Source organism: Pieris napi, chromosome 17, assembly GCF_905475465.1.
Source record: "Pieris napi chromosome 17, ilPieNapi1.2, whole genome shotgun sequence".
Taxonomy (NCBI): domain Eukaryota; kingdom Metazoa; phylum Arthropoda; class Insecta; order Lepidoptera; family Pieridae; genus Pieris; species Pieris napi.
Window position 1 is genome coordinate 7,072,401 of NC_062250.1, and position 22,300 is coordinate 7,094,700.

At 32.4% G+C, this 22,300-nt stretch overlaps 3 protein-coding genes across 6 annotated transcripts in view; 1 reads left to right on the forward strand and 2 right to left on the reverse strand.

Moving 5' to 3' along the window:
- Positions 1–657: 657 nt before the first annotated feature.
- LOC125058028 (valacyclovir hydrolase) lies at positions 658–3,095 on the reverse strand. 2 transcript variants are annotated; one of them, XM_047662029.1, is made up of 5 exons: positions 2,861–3,095; positions 2,268–2,525; positions 1,889–2,042; positions 1,114–1,369; positions 658–813 (listed from the first exon to the last, which is right to left on the reverse strand). In XM_047662029.1, exons 1-5 carry the CDS (start codon positions 2,951–2,953, stop codon positions 720–722), a joined length of 855 nt encoding a protein of 284 aa, XP_047517985.1. In that variant the 5' UTR covers positions 2,954–3,095; the 3' UTR covers positions 658–719. The 2 variants fall into 2 exon arrangements, with proteins under 2 accessions (XP_047517985.1, XP_047517986.1); XM_047662030.1 differs by lacking the exon at positions 2,861–3,095 and adding an exon at positions 2,705–2,851.
- A 1,382-nt stretch (positions 3,096–4,477) lies between these two features.
- On the reverse strand, positions 4,478–11,851 carry LOC125058027 (T-complex protein 1 subunit alpha). Its single transcript, XM_047662027.1, has 10 exons — positions 11,685–11,851; positions 11,051–11,174; positions 10,693–10,810; positions 9,990–10,171; positions 9,290–9,554; positions 8,081–8,333; positions 7,537–7,627; positions 6,291–6,483; positions 5,243–5,383; positions 4,478–4,769 (listed from the first exon to the last, which is right to left on the reverse strand). The coding sequence occupies exons 1-10, from the start codon at positions 11,755–11,757 to the stop codon at positions 4,542–4,544; spliced, it is 1,668 nt and encodes a 555-aa protein (XP_047517983.1). The 5' UTR covers positions 11,758–11,851; the 3' UTR covers positions 4,478–4,541.
- Positions 11,852–16,227: 4,376 nt separating this feature from the next.
- Positions 16,228–22,300, forward strand: part of LOC125057874 (tolloid-like protein 2) — a 57,186-nt gene continuing 51,113 nt past the window's right edge. For all 3 annotated transcript variants that reach the window (XM_047661800.1, XM_047661798.1, XM_047661799.1), the window contains exons 1-2: positions 16,228–16,376; positions 21,202–21,257. The gene's annotated coding sequence lies outside the window, so the exon portion shown is untranslated. The remainder of the gene's footprint in view (positions 16,377–21,201; positions 21,258–22,300) is intronic.

The following is a 22,300-nucleotide window of genomic DNA, read 5'->3' on the forward strand; positions in this document are numbered from 1 at the left end:
AATAATAAAATATTTCGGGTAAAAATTATTATCCTTTGATTGGATGTATGGTGAACTTTTAATCTTACTAAATTACTAAAGATTAGGGTTTTATTATAAACTATTGTGATATGCAGTACTTATCTAATATATAAAATTCTCGTGTCACAATGTTCGTTCCCATACTCCTCCAAAACGGCTCGACCGATTCTTATGAATTTTTTAATGCATATTCAGTAAGCCTGAGAATCGGCTACTATCTATTTTTCAAACCTCTAAGTGATAAGGGGTGTCCACCCCAAATTTTCATTCCGGAAAACCGAACAGTCTCTGTTCGGTTCTTACCATACCATACCAATACCAACAGGGAACAGTCTGTGGAATGTTCCATGTTGGTATTGTACTAAAAATGTAGGCTAGGCATTAAGGAGAAACGAAGTTCGCGGGGGCAGCTAGTATAAAATAAAAAGTTCCGTTATATTTTTGGATAGTGTCAAAAAAGGTTTTTAACATACCTAATTCAAGAGTTTCTAAATATAAATTATATAATTTTTTTGCGCGTATGCGTTGTTTTCGCGCGTATTGTTTTCTTTACAGTAAACAACTAAACATATACGTTTTAACAAATACCTAATAGAACATAATATTTAAAATCGTTAGAAGAATAAAAAATCCATAAAAAAGAGAAAATTGTATATTTTCATTTGTAAAAAAATATATTTTCCTTAACTATTACAATTTCACTTTAAAAGTAAAAATTCTTGCACCAGTCTATTAAAATCATCTGCATAACGAATGTGTATATTATGCTTTCCTTCTGGATATAAATGTATCCTGAAAAAAAAAAAATTTTACATTCAAAAATACCACTCATGTAGTTGGGTGGTTAACACTCATCACTTTGGATTTGTGACACAGAACACCTCAGAGGTTACTGAACATCGAAAACAGACAAGATCATCATCTTTTTTGTGTCTCCCATGCCTTCTAAGTCTTTTCTTTCAGATTTCTTACGAGGCTTAAAATTACAGTCTTACCACTTTGTTTACTAGAGAAGAGATGATAAACAAATTCTTTCTAAGAGAATAATTATATTGGTTATCAAATTGAATGTATAAAATAATTTAATCTTACCTAGATCCAGTTATATGGGTATGCAAATGAGACACATGTACTCCTTCCACTAATGGGTCTTTTTCACCATGTAAAATGAATGTTGGACATTTGATATCTTTTAGTAGATCAGAGCAAATGTTGCCATCTTTTGCTTTAAACAATGCCTCCATGGTGTCCACCCATTCAGCCCAATATGACTTAAATCTTTCTTCCCCATACAATTCGATCATTGGCTCTCTCATTTTTGTAGACCAGGTGCTGACATCCTTTATCTCTGGATTAGTAAAATACTCTTAAATTACTTTCCTCATAATGCTTATGTAAGTTACTTAACTTCGCCTCTAGTGTTGTGTTTGCTTAACAGGCACAAATAGGATTGAAAAAGGTAATTCTAAGACTTTTTGTTCCTTCTTAAAACATCAATCATGCTTGAGCAACTTTCAAATACCACTTCCTCCTACTTAAGTTGTAGGCTACAAATAATTTTTTGAACAAAAAAAATAAATGCACATAGTTTTTACTATACAACCAATCCTCTTGTGATATCCTACGACCCTACACTGCTTTTTAGAACCTCACATGATTAATGGATGAAACCTCTTGAACACATTATGTATATTTTCAAATGGATTTACTCTCTGTTCAAATATCCTCCATTAATTATTTAAGCAAATGTTTCACTAATTATTATGGTACTAATAAGAATTATGTTGACCTTATCTATGTACACCTTAACAATAAAATGCTGAAATAAATATTCATAGTTCATACTTTCACTTTAATATGTACATACTTTTATATGCTTCTATTTCTTTGGGCAATATAAATGAATTGGCTCCCCAGATAACTAATTTCTGCACAACATCAGGGAATTTAGCAGCTAAAATCATACTAGTAATTCCACCATCACTCCAGCCCAGCAGTGAATATTTAGGAATATTCAATTCCTTGAAAACAAAAATAATGACGACATTATTATTTTTTCTAATATTACATGTATAATTATAATAGTACAGAACATAGTCTTATTTGTAAACATTTCATAAGCCTGTCAAATAAAAACACACAAAACAGGCAGAAGTCAATGCTAATAACCTTTTCCAGGCAACCCAGTTTTAACACAGTAATACAAGGAGTTTATATAGACTAGACCTATTTATTATAAGATAAACCTTCATAAATTGATGAGCAATGTCAGCATCTCTATGGTAAAAGTCGATAGTGAATTCTCTTTCTGGAGGTCTGCTTTTGCCAAAGCCAGGTGGGTCCCATGCAACTACACTAAACTTTTCATAGTCAATGCCATTTACTTGATATCTAAAGTCAGTCCAAATTGAGCCTAAAGCACCAGGAGCACAGAGAATATTGTGAGGTCCATTCCCAACTCTCACATAATTAATAGAATATTTGCCAACTTGTATAATATCTTCCTAAAATAGATTTGAAATCATTACTTTGGAAACATGTTAAAATAATTTTATAAAATACTTGTCATCAGTATGTTTCCTCCTTTTTAGAGATACTTGCTACTGCCGCTGCTTGCTGCTGAACAAATTTTGTTGAATTTTGGCATATTCTACGAAGAGGCCGTGTATTCAAAATGACTTACCACTTCGTAACGTGTAATCAGTTCAGATATACAATTAGGAATATATCTTTATATTATTCTTTCAGTTTTACTTATTCGTATATAAAACGAACCATTTGTGCTAAGATAATCTCTTTTGTTTGTATATTTTAAGGTAAAATCTTAAATGTTGATTACCTTTGGAGCTATTATCGAAGAAAGTAAAGCTCGCGAACCGCGATGTTGTTTATTTTTAATTGATAAAGCAAGTAAATTTCTTAAAGCTAACATTTGTAACCGATTTTAATTTATATAAAATATTAACCTACTTTATATTTTTATTTAAATGAAAGCGTAAACATAGAAATTGCTTTAAACAATATAGTAAGTAATATTTAAAATATTTCTTATCACTAGGTTCAAGTCAAGGTTGTTATCATAACATTTGACAATCGACGCGTCATAAAAATAGTGACGGATTATCAGCTGACTCCTGACAGTGACATTTTTAAGCTGATACCCGATTTGTTGTTGCTTTCTTAAGCTAAAGCTTAGGTTTCCTAGAAAAGCGGTGCCGTTAACTAACGGCCGTCATTTTAGGGTTGTTAATAACGGCCGTCATTAATTTTTAACATAATGCAAAAAACAATCATTTTCGCTCGTCCAAGTCACGTTTCCACTCATTGTATTAATAATTAAATATGGGCACCGCTACACGCGAAAAACGTTGAACTAATGTTTATGACCGCTATCACTGCTATGACGGCCGTCATGCAAATGACAACACCACTATTTGACGTTACGGTGACACTCAACGTTCTCTAGAAAACCTACTCCGATGTTATTTATAGACAACGTATGGGTGACGTCACCAAACGTTAGATTACGGCCGTTAGTTAACGGCACCGCTTTTCTAGGAAACCTAAACTTTAGTTTGACTAGTTAACTCTGGTCAGATTTCAGTTTTGCGCATATATTGTACTAAATGTGTAATTTATATTGCTAAAAGAGGAGTATAAATAAAATGCTATAAAATGGCTTCCATTACAATAGAAAAAAAAACACAGAAAAATAGTAATTTATTTTATTACTGCCAGAAATAGGCCCTAGCGAACTAAGGAAGTTTAAACTAATGTTAAAAGCAAACTTAATCATATTCGGGAATTAAATATTAAGTTTTTAGTATATTAAGAAAATAATAAAGATACCAGTTATATAATAAGATAAGACGCAATAAATTGTTTACAATATTTCGGAACATACAAAATTTCCCAACTATTGGGTTTTAGCGTAAACCAATAATATATTGGTTCTATCACCTTGTGAAATAGGCCTCCAAAAATTTCATGTTCAACCTAGCATATATTGTGCAAATTACATAAAAAAGTTAATAATACTTTAGTTTGTGATATGAAACATGTTCATAATATTTAAACAATATATTCACTGGAAACAACAAATTATTAATTTAATTTGGTATATGAGGAGCAATTTAGCATAAAATAGCAACACAAAATTATTCTTTGTAAAAATTGTAAAAATGCAATGCTGACGCGTACAAATTTAATAAAATAGTTGAAGTCAAAACTTAGGATCAGCATTCCAAGACAGATTTAAGTAACTAATTAACTATTGGTGATATGACTGTACAAGCCATTTGTACCACTGCCTGACTTTCCTTAGGCAGAGAAGAATAGATAAGATTAAATTTAGCTTTACTAATAAATGGACTTTATTTTGTTTACATACAAAGTCACATTGTTAAGAACCAAACATTCAATAGTTTATAATATAATATGACTGATTGTTGTTTTGTTAAGCATATTTATCTGTATGGAATACGATCCTATATCTTGACTAACACTTTAATTTTTATAATCTAGTCCAATTCTCCGGCGTTGCACGCGTCCTCGTACGACTTTCCTTTCTGTTCCGGGTCCAATTTAATCATGTCATCAATACGTAAAATGGTGATCGCTGCTTCTGTGGCGAATTTTAGGGATTTTATTTTTGATATCGCGGGTTCAAGGACTCCAGCCGCTAAGTTATCACGTAAAGTGCCTTCAGTGAGATCTAGACCCACCCATTTCAGGTTTGCATGTTCCACCTAGAAAAATGTTTATTAATAAATATTATCTTTATATTATAAAGAAAATAATGAAACACACCAAAATATATTCAGAGTAAAATTCTATGGGCCCAACATAATAATAAAAACTAAAATAACTTAGCAGCAAATTATAAAAAATTGTACTTCAATATTGCAAATGGCAAAGTTTTTAAAAAGATAATGATGTTCTAATAATGTCTAGTTTCCTATGATTTTTTTAGAAGCAATGTCTTTTTAGTTATAAAAAATTTAACTAAATTTAACAATTGCTAAATTTTAACTATACTTTATATATAGCTTGAGAATTGAATAGCTACTTAAGCTATAGAGCTTAATTAGCTGAGCTCAATTAACATCCTAGCCTTTTAACTAAACGGCCTGAAAGATGTTCAGCCAGTTGATTAAACAGCTAGGCAAATGATTGCGACATGTACCAGCAAAATAAATATTTTCTATATTATAAATTGTACCTTAGTCTGTGAGGAGTTGTGATAGGCCCGCAGTTTAGCAACAAGGTCTGTGGCGTCCCGCGCCGCATTTACTGCTAACGTTTTCGGTATTACCAGCAAGGATTGGGCAAACGCAGCTATCGCTAATTGTTCGCGAGAACTCTAAAAAATAATAAAATAAATATTACATTATTTGTGGTAAAGTTTTGTAAATATTTTGTTTTTTACTTGTTAGGTTTCTTCTAGATACACTTTATGTCATATTGTAATCACAAATTAAACATTATGAAAAAGAAAGGACTGTAGCTAGGGAGGGCTACAGTCCTTTCTTTTTATATACATAAAAAGAAATATACATCGGCCACCAAGTTGTTCTAGCTATAATTAGCTATCGCTACAATGATGTTAACATGATTGCTGCAGAAGAAACATTTATCTTAAATACAATTTAATCAATTGGAATGATTAAACATGTCTTGATTAGAGTATTTTCTTTTAAATGTGTAATCAAGATAAAAACACAATAGAAACATGAGTGCCTTTCTATTGTGACTAATAAAAGATAATGCAATTAATAAATGCAAAACCAATTGAAGGCCCTAAAAATATATTTATTAAAAAATAAATCAATGACGCTACAACCTATTTATGTCTGGGCCTCAGATTTCTGTATCTGTTTCATGATCATTTGTCAATCTAATAGGCAAGTAGGTGATCAACCTCCTGTGTCTGACACACGCCGTTGACTTTTTGGATTTAAGGCAACCGGTTTCCTCACGATTGTTTTCCTTCACCGTTCGAGAGAATGTTAAATGCGCACATAGAAAGTCCAATGGTGCACAGCCGGGGATCGAACCTACGACCTCAGGGATGAAGGTCTCACGCTAAAGCTACTAAGCCAACACTGCTCTTATTATGGACATTATTAAATTTTCTAGATGTGATATAGTTCTTACTGTGTAGGCATTTACTTGTAGACTCACAAAAATACGTTATATAGAAAAATCTCTAAACATAACAAAACTCATTAAAAACGGAGAGAAGCGAAACTGGACCAGTTTATACTAACCAGTGTTGTAGCAAAGTTATCCAAATATATGGACAGGGCTGCCTCTACCGCTCCACCACCAGGTACCAGTTTTCCAGACTCCAAGACACGTCTCACCGCACATAACGCGTCGTGGGCGGAACGCTCCATCTCGTCACAGTAAGCGTCAGTTGGTCCACGGAGGATTATTGAAGCTGCTGTACGAGCTACGGGACTGTAACAAAATCATGTCAAGGATCTAGGCATATTCATGCCGAATATTGGATATATATAACTTACTAGCAGACCGGCCAAGCGTTGCTGTGGCTAAGGTTTTTGTTATATTACATAATAGCAAACTAATCAAGGGAAACGGTAGGAGAACACCAATCATGGGGACCACCATGCTTTATGGTGGTTATGCCATTAAATTGTAGCTTATGTGAAACGTTGGTACTTTCAACACAGCGCCATCTGTTAGAATTGTGACTATCAAATAATAAACAAATATTTTGCAATAAAATAATATTGCGGCTATAAATTGAGATGTAAGCTATCCTATCTTTTAAGTTGGATCAAACTACACACGGTGTGCAAATTTGATTGATATCGGTTCGGTAGTTTAGGAGTCCATCGCGGACAAACAACGTGACACGTAATTTATATTATATATTAAGATATTAAGAATAATTTTAACCAGAGGACAACCTTAAATTGATTTTGACGATAGATTGCATATATTTCTTTGTCGATTTAATTTTATCAACAAGAAGATAATTAGGCACCTGTGCCTGACACGTGTCGATTTTTGCATTCATTTTCTCTGTTCGTACATTCATCAAAACATTTTCTATGTGCTTTGAATAGCAATAAAATCGCAAATTTTTATTGCTATTCCCGTGCTTCACTATTTTTGAATTATATACAAATACAAAGATTTGTTCCCGTAGTGGGTGTGATAAGCCTGTTTTTAAATTATTTTGTTAGCATTTACATATTTAATTACTATTACTAATGTAATCCTGTCGACAATAAAATAAATCATTGATATTTTGTTAGAGTAATTTTTCATTTGATTATTAATTAGTATTTCAACGTAATACGAGTGAAATAAATCTTATTCACATAAATTACACTCCATACCCATGTCTAGAATTTCAAGTCAAAAACACTATCCACGGTTTGTACATAATAAACTAGAATATTTTTCTACAGTTTAAATTACAATATGCAGATATTTTCGCAGGTGCGTCGCCGACCTTCTAAGATATTATAAAAGTAGACATACCCCTTGATTAAGATGAGTTGATCATCACAAATCTGTTCCTGAATAACTTCCGCAGCTTCCCCGATCATACTGGCGTCGAATACTTCCTCACCTTTGGAATTGGTAAATATATATTAATATAATTAAAATGGAGGCTATTACTACGATGCCGGGTACTAAATATATATTTTTTTTTGTATCTATTAGGAAGGCGGTTAAATGTTTTCAAATGATTTTTTTTAGACAAGTTCAAACAAGAAAAACATAGCATAGATTCCTATATCTATAGATGTTAAATTTAATTGCAAAAATGTTGGATCTCTCTTAGAGTGTTATTTTGTTTAAAAGATCTATTAAATTTGATAAATTATCATTACATTTTATTAGGTCATTTAATATCTAAAAAACACAAAAAATTAAGCTTATAAACATATAATAATGCAATAGACGTCAGACGAAATACATCAGACGTCAAGGGGCGGTCGAACGACATATGTAATGGGTTCACTGTCATTGAATGTAAAAATAATAAAATTCAAATATCTTTTTAAATTGTAATAGTTACCATCCATATTCGTCAGCGAAGTCAAATAAGCGGCTCCGGTAGCTTTAGCTATCCTCTTAAGATCCGCCTTCTTGCATCTTCTCACTCCCATTGCTCCAGCTTCAACGAAATACTTGAGGCAAAGGTCATCAATACCACCGCTGCAAAGTATGACATTTACTCCGGTAGACAAGATTTTTTGGAGACGTTCCTTGGTGATATCTAGTTCACGAGCTCGGATAGCTTCAAGTTTTTCTGGGTCTGATACAAGTACCTGAAACGTTTGACTATGTATGAAGTCACTTCGGTCACAAAATAAAAATTAGAAAGTTTTTTACTTTAAACATAGAAAATACTTCAGTGGTTAACAAAACAATATTTTTTTTTTAAATTATAAAGTTCACAAAAAAGAGTGCGACTTTACATGAATTACAATCTAGCTATATATATACTTCGATCGATTGTATTATATATATATGTCACCGTAAAATTGTAAAAACCGTTAGATTGTAATCTATCTCGCGAGATTGTAAACTGTCGAAAGATTGTCAACTCAACATACTGCTTGCAATTTAACGTATTATTATTCGGTAGTTATATGAAATTGTTGGGAAGTAAAATTAATCTGTAATTGACCAAAGAAGTTTGAATGATAACTAAGTTAGTGTAGTACAATCTACCGAATACCGATAACCGATAACCGATAGATTACAATCTAACGGTTTTTACAATTTTACGTTAACATATATATACAATCGATTTAAGATACGAAAACAAACGAATTAACAAACAAATATGGTAGCGCGGGGCATATTCCGTTCAACCAATCAGCGCACGAGGTGAGATCCGTTTCACAATTTTACGGTTTCACTTCGACAGATTACAATCTACTGAATAATAATACGTTAAATTGTAAGCAGTACGATGAGTTCACAATCTCGCGAGATAGATTACAATCTAACGGTGTTTACAATTTTACGGTGACATATACAAATTATGGCTAATAGGTAATATTATGTTGTTACTATACTAATAAATAGCTTAAACTAAGGTAATGTTCATTAACAGCTAATGTTCTATAATGATTAGACACTGTATTTGTATGTCCGGGATACCACTCTTGCACTTTCTCTACACTAGGTTTTTGAACACAAAAGGTTTAGTTCTCTTTAGGCGTTTTATTCTTGTTTTGGTTTCAGTAAAAATTATAAAAAAAAAAAAAAAAATTACCTGAACACCCATTTTCATCTTGGTTTTTTGCAGTGAGAAGTCCAAACAGGCGATTTTGGCATTCAAAATCTTCTTGGGCATGGCTTGAGAGGCCACAGTGCAATTAAGAGCATATCCTTTAACTAGGACACTCTCCCGGGCACTTCGCCCATGGGCCTTTAGGATATTAACAGCTTTGATTGGATACATGGGGTTTCCTTTAGGGTCGAGGGTCTTGACGGCTTGAGCAGCATCAACTACGATTTCTGAGAAGAAATCTGCGTCACTGATAAAGTGTTAAGGTTTCGTTATTTACGTGTAAGAATTATTATAATTTTTTTTGGAAAATATGTATTCATATATGTATAGTTAATGGATGTCCATTAAACTGTAATTTTACAGGTTTTTTTTAAATGGGTGTCCATGACTGCCCTTTTTAGGCGTCCCGTAGCCCAATTTGCCCCATATTATATTATGATTTTGAGGTAGTACTCTTTATTTAAGAATAAAAAATAATTAATATTCTAAAAGTATTGAGAACAAAAAAATTTCATTACTCAACACTAATCGCCCATACGTGAACACAAATAACAGAAAACAAATATGTATCTAAAAATATTTTGAGGAAGGAAACGGAAGCTTCTAGCAAAATACAAATTTTTTTTGGGAGCCGGAGGAAAGTTGTCAAGTTATAATGCACATGTTTTTATTAAAAGGATACGCTCCAATAAGCTTTGACGACATTGTAGTCTTGGCTGCATTAATGAGAGATGGCCGGCCAAGTGACTCGACAGTCACTGTGAGGTTGTCCTGAATGTACTTTACTGCTTCTTTGCAAGCCAGACGGTACCCAGAGATTATGCTTGTGGGATGAATCTTGTTTTTTACAAGTTCATCTGCATTCTGAAAGTATAATTTAAAACATTAATAAATTGAACACAAACTTAAGTTCTATAACCAATGTGTGTGCTTGAATGAATAAAAAGAAATGAAAAGGAAAACTAATATTTAAAGTGCTGACTCTAGTAAGATGTAGATAGAACTTTAATTGTGTTTAAAAAAAATTAATCTATAGATGTTAAAAAACCAATGGAACCATAGAGATAGAAGTCATATCTGATACATAGTGAAGTTCTTCAATTGTCTGGCTATGGAATGTATGGTTAAGTTAACATGGTAGGTTTGTAGTTTTACTTATTCTGTTACGCAACAAAAGGGCTTTTAAATTATTGTGTTGGTCTAACTCTTATCTTTACACTTAGGAGTTAATTTAAAAAGCTCTTTATTAAGTTATTAGGTAAATTTATAAAAAGCAGATACCACTATTAGAAAAAAGGAGGACAGTTTCAGCACTATAAAAAGTAAAATTATTAAAATAGATTTTTGAGGTCAAAATAATAGTAATATTACATATAAAAAATTACCTTTAGTAATTCAGCAGCAATAATAACAACTGAAGTGGTACCATCTCCTACTTCTTCATCTTGCAACTGTGCTAACTCTACTAATACTCTAGCGGCAGGGTGTTCAACTTCTAACATCCTACAAAACAATTAACATATGTACCACAACTTATATGCAGGTTGCTCATTAAATGTACTATTTTAATAAAGTAATATTGATTAACAACTGTGTTTTATAGATATATAAAAGTAATCAGTATATTATAAGTAATCAAAGAATATACTTGAAATTGTTAAGAAAATCACAAATGTGTTTCTTTAACAAAAAGCTTAATATTATAACTTAGTAATAATTTAATTATTTGAGTTATAAACATACTTTAGAATAGTGGCACCATCATTAGTAACTGTCACATCTCCAATGTCATCCACAAGCATTTTGTCTAATCCTACTGGACCAAGAGAGCTTTTTACTATGTTAGCAATTGCTGCTGCCGCCATAACTGGAATTATGTAAAAAATATTAGATTTGTGTATTTTTTTTCATTATATTAAATTACTTTCAAAATTATGTTGTACAATTTCTTGTGTTATATTAGGCACAAGGATACCAATACTTATTTTATGACTCTTTATATCATTTTAAAAGAGCTACTTTATAAGTTAGAAAACATCCTTAGGTATAAAACAAATGTCTGGACTGAGGACATTTGATGAAATAACTTCAATATTAAAAGTCTAATCTAATTATAACACAGGATCCCTAATTGAAATGTTTTAATGTTTGGTTTGAAAAAAAATTATTTAGGTTAACATTTGAGACATAATTAAAAGAAAATTTTTTTACAATTGGAGTATTAAAATATATATTTTTTCACTTTTTATAAGTAGTAATGCTGAAAAAAGGATACATTAAAAAGAGTTTCTAAGATAAATGTTGAAAATCAAAACCATAAGTAAGGATGCATGTGATCCACCGGGTATTGTTTAGAGTAGTGTATACATTCACCTACCATTTTGGGTTCGTACTGGAGCTCCGGAATGTCTCGTTCCAGCAACTGATAAAGGGGCTGCTAATGTCGACATTTCTAACAAATTCTGTAATTCTTCAACAAATAAATCAACCACACTTTATTCTCGAAGCGACAAGAAAATGTTGCTATTTTATATTTGAAAAAAGAAGGCTCATGCCTTTGACGCTCCACAGTTTATATATGTAAAGAGGGTCAGGCATAGATAATAAATTTAAGTACCGTTAGTTATCTTTTTGTCTGCACCGAACTTAGTACGGTGTTTAAATATTAGAATGATCTCTCAAAAAAAATTTCAATCACTTTGATAAAGCTTACTGCTTATCGAAGTGGCCAATGACCACGCAATAGCGTGGTCATTGGTTTCATTCATATACCCTAACTTAATTTTCTTGCTACTGCCAGTTTCCATTGTTTAATGTTTAGCTCTCAGTCCCGCGATTTGCTGCTTTTATTTTTTTTAGATACTAATGTATATAATACGCTCATTCATATCTTAACAATAATTATGTTAACTAAAAGAGTTTTCAGGTTTATAATATAAATTTTAAATAGACAAGTAGGTCATCAGTCTTTGTTCCACTGTGTAAAGCCATGTGATTCTAACAAACGACCTCAAGGTTTAGAGTCGCTAAACTTTGAGGTCGTTATTTTAGATAAAAACTTCGTACCCGCTAAATCAATGTCGTGTTACAGATTAGCTGAACTTAATTTATGATTTTATGAAAGTAATACAATGAAACAAAATAAATATTAAGTTCACTACAGAGTTTTCAGTGTTGACGGGATGAACATATTCATTTTGTATTGGATTTTTCCAATTTTCAAATGTTCCAAATTCAAAATACAAATCAAAAACCATGAAAATCGGTTCTGCCGTTCTCGAGATATTCGAGTTCGTACAAACCCTACTTTGTTTTTGTATATTATAATATAAAAAGGATAATCGACAACAGACTGTCAGTGAGCCGTATCACGAAATTCAAGACGAGGGATTCAAGGAGGGGGCAAACTCTGGGTGTAATTTCGTACTCAGTTGCAAGCGATGGCCCGGAGTAAAGTACCGTCTTGCCTTGCTGAGCACACCAAGCCTTTTGGAAACTAATTTAGCCTTTCCCACCAACTCACCGCGAAACTGAACGTCGTTCTATATGTCAACGCCAAGTATTCCTATGCTAGCTGTGGCTTTAAGAAGAGTCTCTTTGAAAAGTGGAGTAGCGTCAAAGGGTGCTTTTATAGCGGAAATCCCGCAAAATTGTCTCTTCTTGGGGTTACTTTGGGGACTATATTTAGTCGACCCCAGAGCGAGACTATGAAGCAGAGTTTCGACTTCAGGCACAATTTTGTTCCGGTACAGATCGCCAACCGCCCCAGAAATACCTACATGGCCAGTGTAAAGAGTAGTGGAAGCCAGTGTTGTCGTCCGCATAGCAAATAACGTTGCTAAGTTGCATTGATATGCAGAAGAAACAGGGTCGGGGATAGGACATAGCCTTGTGGCGTTCACGGGTTTAAGGTCGGAACATATTCCTGTTCCTAGGAAGTTTCTGTTATAAATGTTCATTCGTATAAATATAACCTTTAAAAACACGCAGCAATTATAGCTTGAAAATAACGGTTTTTGGCTTTTTCTCACACCCTTCTTTGTTCACGTTCGGTGCACGTTATATGCCTGCCTAATCTGAGGTTATTTTAGGTTATTTATTATAGGTTTGTATTAAGGGAAACAGGCACTTTGAGAGGTACCCAACATAGATATAACTATAATCGGGAAATGTATAATTAGGAAATCATTTTCTAAATAGTGCCTTAGTTCAATTGGCGTTACCACCACCATCGCCGTACATTGAACATGGTCAGAACTGGTGTAAAAATGAGGCATTAGTTGGGAGTCTTGGCACCAAAATTTATTTTAATTTTCGATAGTGAAGAACTCTAGGTTTCAAAATCTTTCACTAAATATAAAACATATTTTTCTGAACCGCCACACGTCCTCTACTCGCAAGTACCGTATTACCATTACGTGACATCTGTATATGAAGAATGATAATACATATATGAAGGGTAGAGTTTGTAAAACCACCTTAGGACTAAGACGCCCTGTTAAACCTAAAGGCAAATAAAGTAACAGAAAATGTTCTTAATAAGTTCAATCAAAACCAATAGCAATTTTAAAATAGTTTATTTAAATCGTTTCTTATTTGAAGGCAACTCCAATTACTTAAGGTCGGCAATCTCCTTGTTCACTGCTAATCTAAACAGTTGTAGGTACCACAGACTTAACCCCGTCCACTCTCGGATGTTTTGTAGCCACGTATCTTGTCTACACAGATGCCAATGTTGATAACTACAACTCATGTCTAGAAAACAGCTGTGGGCTTTAAAATATTATGGATTTATATACAGCAGATTCAGAACCTCGAAAGTCAGTCGAAAAACTACGAAACTCGAAAACATATTTGTTTCTTTCACAATTCACGCTCCAAAATCTCAACCCTCTAAAAGTTGAAATAATCAGCGAGTGCCCTAGCCCCTGCAAGCCGTTTTGGTACATAATACATATTTTCCCTCCATAACAAAAACTTAGCAATGTTTTATTTTATTACCTTTACAAGTTAAGACTAGGTTAGTACGTTGAGTTCACAATTTTTCGATAGTTTACAATCTCGTGAGATAGATTACAATCTAACGGTTATTACAATTTTACGTTGACATATATACAGCACCCGTATCGTGTAACTTCGGTGTTACTCTGTTTATCCGTAGCGCTGATGTCGCAACGTTGGGACCGCGCGGAAGAAAATTCTTATTATTGAGATCGGGATTGGTAACGCAATTGGAAGTTATACTTGATGGTTCTAATCGGCAGTTCAAAGTTAAAATATACTATAGTAATACCCAGACGCTACCTCGTTTAACGCGAATTCGGAGATACGCGGATATCTTTTAACTCTGAATCGAAAGAATTTGACATACCGGAATTACTAGTCCAAAAGGTTATAAAATGTAGAAGAATGAAGAAATTTTAAGTGAGAAGAAAAATTTAATCCGTCAGTCGACATTCTTAGAATATAATTATGATTCCTTCTGTTTAAGTTATTTTAATTTGTATTAGTATAGTAAATTTAATTTTTTATTATGTAATACTAGCAGACCGGCCAAGCGTTGCTGTGGCTAAGGTTTTTGTTATATTACATAGTAGCAAACTATTCAAGGGAAACGGTAGAACAAACACCAGTCATGGGGACCGCCATGCTTTTTTGGTGGTTATGCCATTAAATTGTAGCTTATGTGAAACGTTGGTACTTTCAACACAGCGTCATCTGTTAGAATTGTGACTATTAAATAATAAACAAATATTTTGCAATAAAATAATATTGCGGGTATAATTTGAGATGTAAGCTATCCTATCTTTTAAGTTGGATCTAACTACACACGGTGTGCAAATTTGATTGATATCGGTTCGGTACTTTAGGAGTCCATAGCGGACAAACAACGTGACACGTAATTTATATATATTAAGATTTTACTAAACATGTTTCTTGAATCTGGTCGAGAATACACAAACTTTAAACGTGTTTATATGCAAAGTTGTACCCAGACTTACGCGAATTCGACTTACACGGCTATCGCGTATGTCCGAGCTAATACTGTACTTATACAGGGTGGTCAAAAAGACGTGGATCAAACGCAAATAGGGGATAGATGAGGTCATCAGCTGCAAAAAATTGTTCTACGGGAGGTTTCTAAGCTCAACCCCTGCAGAGCTATAATTTATTTTACGTTTTTATAAGAAAATTGACTTTTTTTACTAATTCTTATTAAAATTCAAAAAATGTACATCCTGTATCTTTTCCATAATATCCACTTGATTGGTACTGATAAGTTCTTGCGTTAGACATACTATTTAAAGTTGTTTATTGAGTGTATTGAAGATAATATTAAGTTATACGACATATTGTTTTTTCAAATCGTAACTTTTTGTTTACTTCGGACCCCACTGTGAGAAAAAATTACTCTACCGAAAAGTGACCCTGTATTACAAGTTTAGGCGCATTTAATAGGGATTCTGAAAAGGTATTACACAGGGCCATGAGTCGCTCTAATATGTTAAAAATATTTGTTATGGAATTATCGCGTATGAGATGTTATTGGGGATAGCGCGCCGTAAATTATAAAATAAATTTTTGAAATTCTCAATACAATTTTGACCAAAACAAACCAATCACTAGCAAAAATGGTACAATCGCTCATAAAATGGAATTTACATGTTATAAAAAATACTGTATGAAAATATTTCCAATGTTCACTGTTTATACTTTTTTATTTAAGTAAAACTATGCTATTTATCGAGATTAATAGTCACACGAAATAATTTTATATGATTGATTTGGCACATGTTACAAAGTACACGAATGAAACATGCGTTCATACTGCCTAAACAAACACTACATAACGCTTTGTCGCATTCAGCAGTTAATCTCATTGCTAAAAGTTCGTAGCAAAACAATTCACTTAAACTGCGCATGAACCCAATTGGTACACGCAAGCGCCCAACGGCTCCGTATCCACCATCAGTCGCGCAACGACCACTGCCGGGCCAATACTATATTGCTTTCTTCAAACATACCTTACGCGATAAATGGCGCCCAAATTAGGACTTCGGTACCACGGGTAAGTGAATAAACATAATCTTTAAATTTTCCAATAACCAAAATATATGGTCCATGCAGCATCCTTGTGGGCGTGGCGTTGTGATAAGAAACTGTCAACAAACCCTATCATTGTAGTAAAGCTGAAAATGGAGATTGTCTATTGATTTTCTTTAGGAATTATTAGTCTATGGACGCGCTTTTAAAAGAACGCTTGATATACACTTTATCCAATTACCTTGCTTCCGTCTTTGAGCTATTCTTAGTATCAAGGAGGGGTCCCGATGCGGAAAAGTTGTAGTTGGTTATAAAATTGGCATGCTATTTCTTCAGCTCTCTAGAAGTTGGTAATGTGGTCAATGTGAGACTTTTTTCGTTTTAAAAAGAAATATGTAAATATAGTACATAATTATTTTATCTTAACATTATTTTTTATAAACAAAATATATTCTGATGACCCATGGAGGGTACATCATATTACACTATTTCAGTAGTTCAGTAAGTAGTAAAACAGTTTACCTGAACTAAAATAAACTACCCCCGATAAGTTACATTAACAAGTTAAAAGAAATAATAAGTTAAAAAATTACTGCACGCAACTAGATTCTTGCAAAAGATTCATTCATTTGTACCAACTTTAAAAAATCATTGAATTAATGTATATGTTTACTACTGTTTACCTAAACTATAGGTATATAGTTATCTAAAAAGTATGCATATTGCATATGTCGACTTATGTGATAAGAAAATCGTTAATTGTGAACTCTTTAGATTGGCGTAATTGATAGTTATAAGGCTTTAATCCAATTAAAATTATTGCTGAATACTTTTAATCATAATCACTTACTACTACTAGTACAAGTTGTACAAAGTTAAAGTATCTTACTTCGCGGTGTAAGTTTTTTCAACGGATATTAATATTCCAAAGAAAGGTTTTTAGAACTGGATGTAAACGCGAAGGAGACTCACCTGATGTTAAGTGATACCACTCAATGCCAGAGAGTTCGAGGGTGCGTCTCCGTCCTTTTATGAATTGGTTCTTGAAGAACCCTGAGTCGAATTTGTTCGGAACTACTTCAGACGGTGGCTGGTTCGTGGTCGTGGTGGTGTACGTCGATCTTGTCCCTACTAAAAACACGTATATAAATAATGTAATAAATTGGCGAAATATATGCCAATTGTATTCGGTGACAATGTTATATTTCACTGTGTATTATTTGCCAAACACAATGACTAACTTATTTAAAAACGGTTGTAGGTTGACTAGCAAGTATCAGAAACTCGGCTGAAAGAGAATAAAAGTTGCATATTATGTAACTTCAAGAAACTTAATTACGTTCTTGGATTGACTTATATTTGAAAATATTTTAGTCCAACTATACCTATAACAGTAAATCGTACGATATCTTTATAGAAACTGAATTAATGTTGCAATATTTACTCTCGTCTTTGAGACTTCGTAATTAATTGAATATTCTACAGTAGGCAGCGCAAATGTTTCGTCGTAGTCTATTTTTAAAACGCGTCAATATCTCAACTACATATAGGTATACGTATAATATAGTTAATTTGTATATAACATTATAATATTTAATAAACAGTTTCCGCGGCAAATTTAATTAAATTTGTGCCATTAAAGAACAGTTCCCTAGATCTTAATATCAGAACCTTATCTGATTATTATCTTATTGTTATTTTTATTATGTAGGTTAAGAAAATAAAAATATTTCGGTCCAGGCGTGTAATCGAGGAACATACATAAATAATGGTTTCTTAGAAATATTGAGAACCTATTACCCTATTTTCTTAGAGACGCCTAAAATTAATAATAAAAAGAAGATTTTTGAAAATCCGACTGATAAAAATGTTATAATGCAGACCAATATTATAAAACATTTTTGTTATGTGAAAAATGTTGCAGATGCCTAGAGTAGGTGTATATATTTTTATTTATTTATCATTGATAAATATATATTTATATAAATTAAAAGTACAGAAAACACCAAAAAAACACTAAGGGTTTTAACCTTGGTGCCTGAAGGGCTACACCAGAGTTGTACTCTTCTAATACAAAAAAACGAAACGAAAACATTACAACAAACAGAGAGAAACATATCATTTTTATACCTTACACATAATATAACATCTATCTTAATAAATGTATAGTCAATCATTTACGCAGCGTTGCTCAGGTTCTTTTAATATGTTCCTAGTTGTCAATTTAAAATAAAACAATCGCTACATTTGACCCATTATACATGTATACTGCTAAAATAAATAAGTAAAACACACTTTAGTACTAGGTACATAGGCGATGTCAGGCTGACCGTTACTTTAATATAAATGCTAATATCATGTACGTGGAACCGCAGCGTCTCTACTATCTCTGACATGTAATTTCTAACACCCCAACTATTGAGTTAATCCGAACTCTATAAACGTTCGGGACAATTTGTATTTCGGGAATGTGGTCGATTAAATGTAGGTCAAATGTACGTGAATTTACTGAAGATATGTTTGGTGGGTAGGTATTCGTCTTATCTTCGGTTTTTTAAATCTTTATGAGTGTTTTATTTGTTATTAGAAAAGTGCGTTTTGTATGTATTTATTCCGTACCTAAGCATATATTGTAATAACTATCTAGATCTATACTATTTTTTTACAGTTGCAATTTCTTAGTTAAGGCATGTAGCGTTTAACTAGATTCTTCAATTCTAGAGTTCTACAATTATTGCGGTAGATTGGCATAGAACTCGGAAGGTATTACTTACGCAATAGAGTACAAAATTTGAAACATAATCTAATAAAATAAATCGTACCTCGATTTAAAATTGTTTAAAATTCGTTTTAATGAAAACAAAATTTTAATAATGCACTCGTAGTACAAATATAAAACTGCACTAGTATATTAAAACGACAGGCGACAATGTAGAAAAAATAGACAAATGTATCTCTCAACATTAAAGTACTAAACAAATGCGCGGCGGTGAAAAATTACATTTACGCTCTTATGTACGTACCATATACATAGATATAAGTGTACTTTATCATGCATGTCTAGTGCGGTAGACACGAGTGCCTAATTATACTAGGCTTGTGTTTTTAAAGGCGAAGCGCAGTAACACTAATGACGTATGCATTTCACTTAATGAAATGCAGGCCTTTGAAGTTTTTATGAGGAATTTTAATGTTCCTTATACTAAAATTGCTATCGTATTATGGAAATAATATTGATTATAAAGATGGATTTTTTACCTCTTGATGAACAACTATTTATTTGAAGTACGTAAAGTAAGTTCAGTTAATGAAATGCGTGCCTTTGAAGTTGTTATGAGGAATTTTATTGTTCCTTATACTAAAATTGCTATCGTATTATGGAAATAATTTGATTGTAAAGATGGATTTTTTACCTCTTGATGAACAACTATTTACTTTAAGTACGTAAAGTAAGCTTCAGTTAATGAAATGCGTGCCTTTGAAGTTGTTATGAGGAATTTTAATGTTCCGTACACTAAAATTGCTATCGTATTAATAATAGTGATTGAAAAGATGGATTGTTTACCTCTTGATGAACAACTATTTACTTTAAGTACGTAAAGGAAGCTTCAGTTAATGAAATGCGTGCCTTTGAAGTTGTTATGAGGAATTTTAATGTTCCGTACACTAAAATTGCTATCGTATTAATAATAGTGATTGTAAAGATGGATTGTTTACCTCTTGATGAACAACTATTTACTTTAAGTACGTCAAGTAAGCTTCAGTTAATGAAATGCATGCCTTTGAAGTTGTTATGAGGAATTTTAATGTTACACTAAAATTGCTATCGTATTAATAATATTGATTGTATAGATGGATTTTTTACCTCTTGATGAATAACTATTTACTTTAAGTACGTAAAGTAAGCTTCAGTTAATGAAATGCGTGCCTTTGAAGTTGTTATGAGGAATTTTAATGTTCCTTATACTAAAATTGCTATCGTATTAATAATATTGTTTGTAAAGATGGATTTTTTACCTCTTGATGAACAACTATTTACTTTAAGTAGGTAATGTAAGCTTCAGTTAATGAAATGCGTGCCTTTGAAGTTGTTATGAGGAACTTTAATGTTCCTTACACTAAAATTGCTAGCGTATTAATAATATTGTTTGTAAAGATGGATTTTTTACCTCTTGATGAACAACTATTTACTTTAAGTACGTAAAGTAAGCTTCAGTTAATGAAATGCGTGCCTTTGAAGTTGTTATGAGGAATTTTAATGTTCCTTATACTAAAATTGCTATCGTATTAATAATATTGATTGTAAAGATGGATTGTTTACCTCTTGATGTACAACTATTTACTTTAAGTATGTAAAGTAAGCTTCAGTTAATGAAATGCGTGCATTTGAAGTTGTTATAAGGAATTTTAATGTTCCTTATACTAAAATTGTTATCGCATTAATAATTTTGTTTGCAAAGATGGATTTTTTACCTCTTGATGAACAACTATTTACTTTTAATACGTAAAGTAAGCTTCAGTTAATGAAATGCAAGTTGTTATGAAGAATTTTAATGTTCCTTATACTAAAATTGCTATTGTATTAATAGTATTGATTGTAAAGATGGATTGTTTACAAATTGAAGAGCAATTATTTGTAAGTAGGTACCTACGGTATAAAATAAAGTTACCTAAACGAAACTTTATTTGAAAAAAAATAAAAAACTTTTGCATCTAGGCATGGAACTAATGAAAATCCGAAAAACAATTGTTTGTTCACTTTTCTGGTACTATTAACAAATAAACAAAAACTTAGTGTAATAATCGCGCCTATATCTGATAAAGATTTATTTAAATACTATTATTTTTAGGTAATCTGTGATGGGCAGTCCACAGCCGCGACGCTTTTACACATGCTGACGAAATGGTAAGTAAAATGCAGCTCAGACAACGCCCAAACCAAATTCATCTTTATAGTTTAGGTATGCTCGTAATAGGATACGCATTTCGCGTATTTTAATTTAAATTGTACTATTTCTGTGGTCAATCATATTTCGTACGTTTTGTTATACTTATTCGTGAGGAATTTTTTTCATCTTCCTTAAACATTTTTAACAATAGGAAATGTGTTCGACCCTATTTGCTGAATGACGAATCAAGCCGAGAAACTTTATAATATAGAATAGTTCTGAAATGAATCGCTTTGGAATAGTTGTACTGAAAGCTTTTGCCGTGAGGCGTCTGTGTCTGTGGAATTTAGATTTAGTCTTTACATTTAATAAACGTGAATTTATTCGCGTTACATCCGTTAAAGATTGTTTTATTTAATTTAATATGTATTGAATTTATTAATGACAATATTAAAAAATAACATTGGTGTATCCTTGATAATTTTTCTTTATAGGCCAGTAGTGCCTATGTGCCTGACTCGAGATGTCGATTTTTGGATCTGAGCCACGCGGAATTCCTTAATATGATTTTCTTTTTTATACACTATTTTTATTAACCTGATTATCTATGTGCGAAATGTTCTTCTATATATAGACAAATCCGTTGGTGCACAGCCAGGACTCGAATACACGACCTCGCTAGACGTTTGTGTATTTAGTGTGCGATTTCTTCTCTTAAACTTCTATCAGTCTTCAACAGACTTGGTCGTGGTGTGTATAAACGCATTTAATGGCTGCGGCATATTATATACGCATCGGCCGCAAAAGCTTACAACCGATTTTTACTCGTCGGAGTATTTGTCGCGTTGAAAAATAAATGGCGGGAAAATGCAGGAATAACCTTAAGTTATACTATAAATATATATATCTTTATATTTCTTTTACATACACAGATAAAGAGCCTAATTGTTCTGTAATCTCTCGCTTTTGCCATCTCTATAATAATTGACATATTTAAACATGAACCACAATAATTTCTACAATAAATGCTATATATTATAACAAGACACGTTCGTAAATT

Bases quoted from the DNA above. Each gene is read 5' to 3' on its own strand.
- LOC125058028 (XM_047662029.1), bottom strand. From the start codon at position 2,953: ATGTTAGCTTTAAGAAATTTACTTGCTTTATCAATTAAAAATAAACAA. The intron at 2,043-2,267 runs GTTTATCTTATA...TTTGTTTTCAAG, and splicing joins TTGCTCATCAATTTATGAAG to GAATTGAATATTCCTAAATA. The intron at 814-1,113 runs GTAAGATTAAAT...TTTTTTTTTCAG, and splicing joins ACCCATATAACTGGATCTAG to GATACATTTATATCCAGAAG.
- LOC125058027 (XM_047662027.1), bottom strand. From the start codon at position 11,757: ATGTCGACATTAGCAGCCCCTTTATCAGTTGCTGGAACGAGACATTCC. The intron at 8,334-9,289 runs GTAATTTTTTTT...CAAACGTTTCAG, and splicing joins AGATGAAAATGGGTGTTCAG to GTACTTGTATCAGACCCAGA. The intron at 6,484-7,536 runs GTATGTCTACTT...ATTTTGTTACAG, and splicing joins CAACTCATCTTAATCAAGGG to TCCCGTAGCTCGTACAGCAG.